At 41.8% G+C, this 9,875-nt stretch overlaps 1 protein-coding gene across 1 annotated transcript in view; it reads right to left on the bottom strand.

The window, feature by feature from the left end:
* Positions 1 to 8,953, bottom strand: part of LOC137277291 (dual oxidase 2-like) — a 50,399-nt gene extending 41,446 nt beyond the window's left edge. Inside the window, exon 1 of the mRNA XM_067808951.1 lies at positions 8,819 to 8,953. Within this exon, the coding sequence (XP_067665052.1) occupies positions 8,819 to 8,870 (52 nt within the window). The 5' untranslated portion in view covers positions 8,871 to 8,953. The remainder of the gene's footprint in view (positions 1 to 8,818) is intronic.
* Between the last annotated feature and the right edge of the window lie 922 nt (positions 8,954 to 9,875).

A 9,875-nucleotide genomic window follows, 5' to 3' on the forward strand; every position in this document is an offset into this window, starting at 1 on the left:
GGCTAGAGTTAAGGCTCCAAATACAGGACACGTCCCTCTATTACCTACACATGGTTAGAGTTAAGGCTCCAAATACAGGACACACACTTCTATTACATACACATGGTTTGAGTTAAGACTCCAAATACAGGACACGTCCCTCTATTACCTACAAATGGTTAGAGTAAAGACTCCAAATACAGGACACGTCCCTCCAATACCTACACATGGTTTGAGTTAAAGCTCCAAATACAGGACACACACTTCTATTACCTACACATGGTTAGAGTTAAGGCTCCAAATACAGGACACATCCCTCTATTACCTCCACATGGTTAGAGTTAAGGCTCCAAATACAGGACACACACTTCTATTGCCTACACATGGCTAGAGTTAAGACTCCAAATACAGGACACGTTCCTCTATTACCTACACATGGTTTGCGTTAAGACTCCAAATACAGGACACACACTTCTATTACCTACACATGGTTAGAGTTAAGACTCCAAATACAGGACACGTTCCTCTATTACCTACACATGGTTAGAGTTAAGACTCCAAATACAGGACACACACTTCTATTACCTACACATGGTTTGAGTTAAGACTCCAAATACAGGACACGTTTCTCTATTACCTACACATGGTTGGAGTTAAAACTCCAAATACAGGACACGTTCCTCTGTTACCTACACATGGCTAGAATTAAGGCTCCAAATACAGGACACGTTCCTCTACTACCTACACATGGTTTGAGTTGAGGCTCCAAATACAGGACACGTTCCTCTATTACCTACACATGGCTAGAGTTAAGACTCAACATACAGGACACGTTCCTCTATAACCTACACATGGTTAGAGTTAAGACTCGAAATACAGGACACACACTTCTATTACATACACATGGTTTGAGTTAAGACTCCAAATACAGGACACGTTCCTCTATTACCTACACATGGTTAGAGTTAAGGCTCCAAATACAGGACACGTCCCTCTACTACCTACACATGGTTTGAGTTAAGGCTCCAAATACAGGACACGTTCCTCTATTACCTACACATGGATAGAGTTAAGACTCCAAATACAGGACACACACTTATATTACCTACACATGGTTAGAGTTAAGGCTCCAAATACAGGACACACACTTCTATTACCTACACATGGTTTGAGTTAAGACTCCAAATACAGGACACGTCCCTCTATTACCTCCACATGGCTAGAGTTAAGACTGCAAATACAGGACACGTTCCTCTACTACCTCCACATGGTTAGAGTTAAGGCTCCAAATACAGGACACACACTTCTATTACCTACACATGGTTAGAGTTAAGGCTCCAAATACAGGACACACACTTCTATTACCTACACATGGCTAGAGTTAAGACTCCAAATACAGGACATGTCCCTCTATTACCTACACATGGTTAGAGTAAAGACTCCAAATACAGGACACGTCCCTCCATTACCTACACATGGTTTGAGTTAAAGCTCCAAATACAGGACACACACTTCTATTACCTACACATGGTTAGAGTTAAGGCTCCAAATACAGGACACATCCCTCTATTACCTCCACATGGTCAGAGTTAAGGCTCCAAATACAGGACACACACTTCTATTGCCTACACATGGCTAGAGTTAAGACTCCAAATACAGGACACGTTCCTCTATTACCTACACATGGTTTGCGTTAAGACTCCAAATACAGGACACACACTTCTATTACCTACACATGGTTAGAGTTAAGACTCCAAATACAGGACATGTTCCTCTATTACCTACACATGGTTAGAGTTAAGACTCCAAATACAGGACACACACTTCTATTACCTACACATGGTTTGAGTTAAGACTCCAAATACAGGACACGTTTCTCTATTACCTACACATGGTTGGAGTTAAAACTCCAAATACAGGACACGTTCCTCTGTTACCTACACATGGCTAGAATTAAGGCTCCAAATACAGGACACGTTCCTCTATTACCTACACATGGTTTGAGTTGAGGCTCCAAATACAGGACACGTTCCTCTATTACCTACACATGGCTAGAGTTAAGACTCAACATACAGGACACGTTCCTCTATTACCTACACATGGTTAGAGTTAAGACTCGAAATACAGGACACACACTTCTATTACCTACACATGGTTTGAGTTAAGACTCCAAATACAGGACACGGTCCTCTATTACCTACACATGGTTAGAGTTAAGGCTCCAAATACAGGACACGTCCCTCTATTACCTACACATGGTTTGAGTTAAGGCTCCAAATACAGGACACGTTCCTCTATTACCTACACATGGTTAGAGTTAAGACTCCAAATACAGGACACACACTTATATTACCTACACATGGTTAGAGTTAAGGCTCCAAATACAGGACACACACTTCTATTACCTACACATGGTTTGAGTTAAGACTCCAAATACAGGACACGTCCCTCTATTACCTCCACATGGCTAGTGTTAAGACTGCAAATACAGGACACGTCCCTCTACTACCTCCACATGGTTAGAGTTAAGGCTCCAAATACAGGACACACACTTCTATTACCTACACATGGTTAGAGTTAAGACTCCAAATACAGGACACACACTTCTATTACCTACACATGGCTAGAGTTAAGACTCCAAATACAGGACACGTCCCTCTATTACCTCCACATGGTTAGAGTTAAGACTGCAAATACAGGACACGTCCCTTTATTACCTACACATGGTTTGAGTTAAGGCTCCAAATACAGGACACACACTTCTATTACCTACACATGGTTAGAGTTAAGGCTCCAAATACAGGACACGTTCCTCTATTACCTACACATGGCTAGAGGTAAGACTCCAAATACAGGACACGTCCCTCTATTACCTACACATGGCTAGAGGTAGGACTCCAAATACAGGACACACACTTCTATTACCTACACATGGCTAGAGTTAAGACTCCAAATACAGGACACGTTCCTCTATTACCTACACATGGTTAGAGTTAAGACTCCAAATACAGGACACACACTTCTATTATCTATACATGGTTAGAGTTAAGACTCCGAATACAGGACACGTTCCTCTATTACCTACACATGGTTTGAGTTAAGACTCCAAATACAGGACACGTTCCTCTATTACCTACACATGGTTAGAGTTAAGGCTCCAAATACAGGACACGTTCCTCTATTACCTACACATGGTTTGAGTTAAGGCTCCAAATACAGGACACGTTCCTCTATTACCTACACATGGTTAGAGTTAAGACTCCAAATACAGGACACACACTTATATTACCTTCTCATGGTTAGAGTTAAGGCTCCAAATACAGGACACGTTCCTCTATTACCTACACATGGCTAGAGGTAAGACTCCAAATACAGGACACGTCCCTCTATTACCTACACATGGCTAGAGGTAGGACTCCAAATACAGGACACACACTTCTATTACCTACACATGGTTTGAGTTAAGACTCCAAATACATTACACGTTCCTCTATTACCTACACATGGCTAGAGTTAAGACTCCAAATACAGGACACGTCCCTCTATTACCTCCACATGGTTTGAGTTAAGGCTCCAAATACAGGACACGTTCCTCTATTACCTACACAAGGCTAGAGTTAAGACTCCAAATACAGGACACACACTTCTATTACCTCCACATGGTTTGAGTTAAGGCTCCAAATACAGGACACGTCCCTCTATTACCTACACATGGTTAGAGTTAAGGCTCCAAATACAGGACACACACTTCTATTACCTACACATGGCTAGAGTAAGCTCCACATGGAGAGCACGTCCTACACATGGTAGGAGTTATGGCCCCACATCGAAGACACACACTTCTTTTACCATCCCTTGATTAGAGTTATCGCCACATGTGTATTTGTAGGTTTAGTTCTACACAATGTTCTGTTACCTACACGGTATCATAATTACCTCGACTTTTGGAAATGTTCGGTAAAACTTAACAGTTGACCTAGACAGCCTCGTCCCAAACATCTTTGATCGACGCAGCAAGGCCTGTTGTACATGTCGATACATTGACCGGGTCTGAACAAAGTGACCTACTACATGGTATATTGACACGTTAGTGATGACGCCGCTACAGATCATGCCAGTATTGAGTGGATTATCACATCTCTGGGGGTTACTGCAGAGCTGGCACGTGCGTGCACGTGTGTTTTACACTCTGTTTGGACACTATGGTGCCTCCAAGTCTAGCAGCATCGTGCAGGCTAACAAAGAGTGTTATCTTATAAAGCAATTTGAATTTCTATGCGATGCGGACGAAAATGGACCCATTGACCGTCCGCCCTCCGGGCAGGTTGATCTTCCACTAGACGGTCGTTTAAATACTAAGTCAAAATCACTTCACTCTGTCACTTTCTTCCAAATGCTGATAACATATCTGTGTATCCGAATGTTTATCCCCACGTTTATAAGTTTGTGTTCACGAAACGAGTTATGCGCATCAATGTCAGAGGATCCTGTTACCGGAAGTTCGTGGAGGAGGTTGGAGGTTAAGCCCGCGCTTATCACAGGGAGATGGGATCTCAGTGCAGAATGACAAAGCTTCCTGTTGGACAGCTTGAAGTGTTCCGCTAGCGCAGATTCAAACGTCCCTTTGCTGAATTTGGCAACACATACGAAAACAAAGTATTGATATGCTTCATGCATGTCAGTTCGAATCAAGGAGTTTCACCCTTTAGGTTGATGTTTGTTTGCTTTGTATGTTTGATGTGTTTTTTTAAAGGAGGAATAATGTAATTTCGATATCAACTTTTCACAATGAATAGCAAAAACACAAAACACGATGCTGGTGCTATGTTTTGGGGCACATGTAGGACACGCCCTGCTATTACTTACATATTACTAAAGTAATAGCTCCACACGCAGAACACGCCCTTCTATTATTTACATATGACTAGAGTAATAGCTCCACACGGAGAACACGCCCTTCTATTATTTACATATGACTAGAGTAATAGCTCCACATGGAGAACACGCCCTTCTATTAGTTACATATGACTAGAGTAATAGCTCCACACTTAGAACACGCCCTTCTATTATTTACATATGACTAGAGTAATAGCTCCACATGGAGAACACGCCCTTCTATTATTTACATATGACTAGAGTAATAGCTCCACATGGAGAACACGCCCTTCTATTATTTACATATGACTAAAGTAATAGTTCCACACGGAGAACACGCCCTTCTATTATTTACATATGACTAGAGTAATAGCTCCACACGGAGAACACGCCCTTCTATTATTTACATATGACTAGAGTAATAGCTCCACATGAAGAGCACGCCCTTCTATTATTTACATTTGACTAGAGTAATAGCTCCACACTTAGAACACGCCCTTCTATTATTTACATATGACTAGAGTAATAGCTCAACACGGAGAGCACGCCCTTCTATTATTTACATATGACTACAGTAATAGCTCCACACGGAGAACACGCCCTTCTATTATTTACATATGACTAGAGTAATAGCTCCACACGGAGAACACGCCCTTCTATTATTTACATATGACTAGAGTAATAGCTCCACACGGAGAACACGCCCTTCTATTATTTACATATGACTAGAGTAATAGCTTCACATGGAGAACACGCACTTCTATTATTTACATATAACTAGAGTAATAGCTCCACACGGAGAACACGCCCTTCTATTATTTACATATGACTAGAATAATAGCTCCACATGGAGAACACGCCCTTCTATTAGTTACATATGACTAGAGTTGAGGCTCCACACGGAGAACACACCCTTCTATTATTTACATATGACTAGAGTAATAGCTCCACACGGAGAACACGCCCTTCTATTATTTACATATGACTAGAGTTGAGGCTCCACACGGAGAACACGCCCTTCTATTATTTACATATGACTAGAGTAATAGCTCCACACGGAGAACACGCCCTTCACATGGAGAACACGCCCTTCTATTATTTACATATGACTAGAGTAATAGCTCCACACGGAGAACACGCCCTTCTATTATTTACATATGACTAGAGTAATAGCTCCACACGGAGAGCACGCCCTTCTATTATTTACATATGACTAGAGTTGAGGCTCCACATGTAGGACAAGCACTTCTGTTACCTACACATGGTTAGAGTTTAGTCTCCAAATGTAGGACACGCCATTTTACAACCTAAACATGGTTAGAGTTAAGGCTCCACGTGTGGGACACGCCCTCCTGTAACCTACATATGGTTAGAGTTAAGGTTCCACATGTTGGACACGCACTTCTATTAACTTCTCATGGTTAGAGTTAAGGCTCCACGTGTAGGACACGCACTTCTATTACCTACTCGTGGTTAGAGTTAAAGCTCGAAATGTAGGACACGCACTTCTAGCTGTTACCTACACATGGCTAGAGTAAGCTCCACATGGAGAGCACGTCCCTTTATTATCTACACATGGTTAGACTTAAGGCTCCATATGGAGGACACGCTCTTCTATTACCATCCCTTGATTAGAGTTATCGCCACATGTGTATTTGTAGGTTTAGTTCTACACAATGTTCTGTTACCTACACGGTATCATAATTACCTCGACTTTTGGAAATGTTCGGTAAAACTTAACAGTTGACCCAGACAGCCTCGTTCCTACAATAACTTAAGGGAAGTAAAAAATACACATTTTATGCATGATATGGATTAATGTTTTCTGATTCAATTCACTTTGCATGATAACCATTACGCGTCGCAATTTGTCTTCCGCGTTTTGTTTATCACAAAATCAGATTCAGGTTTCTGTGTTTTGATGCATGTGTGACAATGGGGTATATCACAGTAGCAATACCTACATTGTTCACCAAGCAATGTGTTAATGAACAGCTACTGACACCACTGACGTGAGCTTATGTTGCTCTCTAAATCATCCTTGTTACATAGTTGTAGTTATTATTTTCCCAGTGATAGTTAGATATCAATTATGTAATAAAGATGTGTTTCAATTTTAAGTGTTGAATTGTTATATTATGATGAAACTATCGGGCAGAGATGAATACATATTGGCTGAACTGACCCAAGCTTGGCGTCCTGTGTATACTAATGGGTGTCCCATAACATGTGTGGGGTCCGCACCTTGCTCCACACGCTGCATGTTTGTGTCTTTTGGTCAGTATTCCTTCATCTGTTCCTCAGGTATTCCCCCATACACCCGGGTATCCATCGTCTACACTCCTCTAGCCCTTCCTCAGTCTGCAGTTACACCCGGGTATCCATCGTCTACACTCCTCTAGCCCTTCCTTAGTATGCAGTTACACCCGGGTATCCATCGTCTACAGTCCTCTAGCCCTTCCTCAGTCTGCAGTTACACCCGGGTATCCATCGTCTACACTCCTCTAGCCCCTCCTCAGTCTGCAGTTACACCCGGGTATCCATCGTCTACCCTCCTCTAGCCCTTCCTCAGTCTGCAGTTACACCCGGGTATCCATCGTCTACACTCCTCTAGCCCTTCCTCAGTCTGCAGTTACACCTCATCTGCTCTCCTCTATCTATTCCATAATCATTTGTTACACACGGGTATCCATCATCTATTTTCCTCTATCTATACCTCTGTATATTCATTCATCCATCGTCTATTCCTTGTACACTATTATTCCTTCACATTCATCCTTTCCTCACATATTCTCCCACCTATCAGTCCATCAATGTCACTAGCTGCTCCGCTTTTCTTACAATTGTTCGAGTCGCCTGACTAGATCTGTTTTTGTGTGTGTGTGTGTTATCTGTAGATTTACTCTGCACAGTATTGTCGGTACGCAAATCACACAAAGCAGGAAGTGATATAGATGTTTAGCATGGCGTCACTACACTGGAACACCCAACCCCTGACATAGACTGGTGTATTGTGGTCGAGAGAACAAACACTTGACCACTCAGCTTTGAGACATGAGAAAAAAGCTTAACCGCTTTAATGTTGTTAACTTGAGATACAACAGGGAAGCACGATAAATATAATTCCTATATTATTGTTCAAGTAGTGATTTACTAGTAAACAGCACCATTTAGCAGCATAAGAAGCATCTACATGACTGTACAGTAGTGTACACGTTGGCATAAACGAGCATAGTTTGGTATTATTTCATTTTAATTATGAGTAAAAGGCATGCAGCGACACATGACACAAAATAATGAGACTATCAGTAACGGCGTGCACGAATGTACACAATCTCTACACCATTTGCCGTGTAGACGTGGTTTCATTAAGACAAGCGCCGCCCCTAAACTAACATTGCGAAGGTATCTCACAACAGAAGCAACCTGTCATGGTATACGATTACCGTATGTGTGTTTATCGTTGCAAGACAGACGCGATAGTGACATGTACCCCGATCAGTCGCAATGCTTGGTAAAACAGCGTCACAGTTGTTAGAATAACACGCATAAACGCTGCGCCATGTACCATGAAAAGGTCATCACTCTTTACCTTCTACAATAAAGACATGTTTAACATTCATAAACAGATTTCATTCACCTTCATTAATCACGTTTCCTGTACCCCGAAGTGTGTGAGTATAAACGGTACACCACACAAGATAGATATACCTACACAGTGAGAAAATTGATATAAACGTGTTTCCAGGCCTCTAAAATTCAGAACGTTGTTTCACCAGGTCTGTTTCTGGCCCGTTCCCAATCTGTGTGAATATATCAACCCCTCTGCCCCCAACCCCCCAACCCCCAACCCCCCAATCCCCCAAACCCCGAACCCCAAACCCCAAACCCCTAACCCCAGCTGAAGTGTAGTTGTGTAAAGAAGTATATGGTAAGATCTGTTATTTGAAATATATGGACGTACCGCTTTTTCCCAGGAATATGTACATACAGAGCAGAATGATCTTCCCTGCCATGCTGCAGCCGGAGATGGGTGGCGAGCTGACATACAGCCCTGGTATGTCCTTCTGACGGAGTTTATAGCAAGCAGGAAGTAAATTACTCTGAAAGTCATACGCCACGTGACATGTTACATATGCATACACTCTGAAAGAGTTTTCATCTATATGCATTGAGTAGTGCGAGGTTGTACTAAACTGTGTGACTGAGAGTTGCCCAGCAGATCGGGCATATCCCTCAATGTAGAACGGGACACGGGTCGATGCTGCTGGCTTGTTCAGTAATACCTTACATCTTCACTTACTAGGACTGTTTTAGTCTATGCTTCGGTGGTGTCAGGGTCATATCTTTATGTACAATGTACACCTCAAGAAAACATTTCTCGATACCAAGTTACTGAAAACCATTGACCTTGAACCATGCAGTAAGTGGAATTGTTTAGGCCTATTCCAGGAAGTGCACAAACCCACGTATACCTTGAACAACATTTGAAGTAGGCGCGCATTTATTCAACGCTATATACAGTGGTGACTGCACAGTACACCCACATGTTGTCAGCCTGAGCGTGTTGTTGGAGAATTAATGCCCAATATAGAAGTGTGAATCCTGTTTAAATGACAATTGACAAACCATATTGTGTACTGTTTGTAGGTCAGTTACAGCCTGAAATATATATGAACACTCAGTTAGGATACAGTTTCTTACGCTGTAAGACATGCTATATACAAAGGATAGGAAGTTAAGGGATTTGGGGTGATCTATGTGAATAATTAATTATTCAGTCATAACTTCGTAGCTATCTTATATTACATACATTTAGTTTACTTAAAGAACCAGTGCAGGGTTGCTGTTGCATTTCCTTACAATAGGTATACTGTATTTGAAGCTTATCTCCTCACAACTTATTTATTTACTTCCAACTATGGTGTGTTAGTGCTGATAGATTTACAAGTTGAAATTTAACACCATGTGTGAGGTCGTCTGACGGGATTACAGATAATGTTAGTTGTTACTGACTGGTA

This window comes from Haliotis asinina, chromosome 3, assembly GCF_037392515.1.
Source record: "Haliotis asinina isolate JCU_RB_2024 chromosome 3, JCU_Hal_asi_v2, whole genome shotgun sequence".
In the NCBI taxonomy this organism is placed as follows: Eukaryota; Metazoa; Mollusca; class Gastropoda; order Lepetellida; family Haliotidae; genus Haliotis; species Haliotis asinina.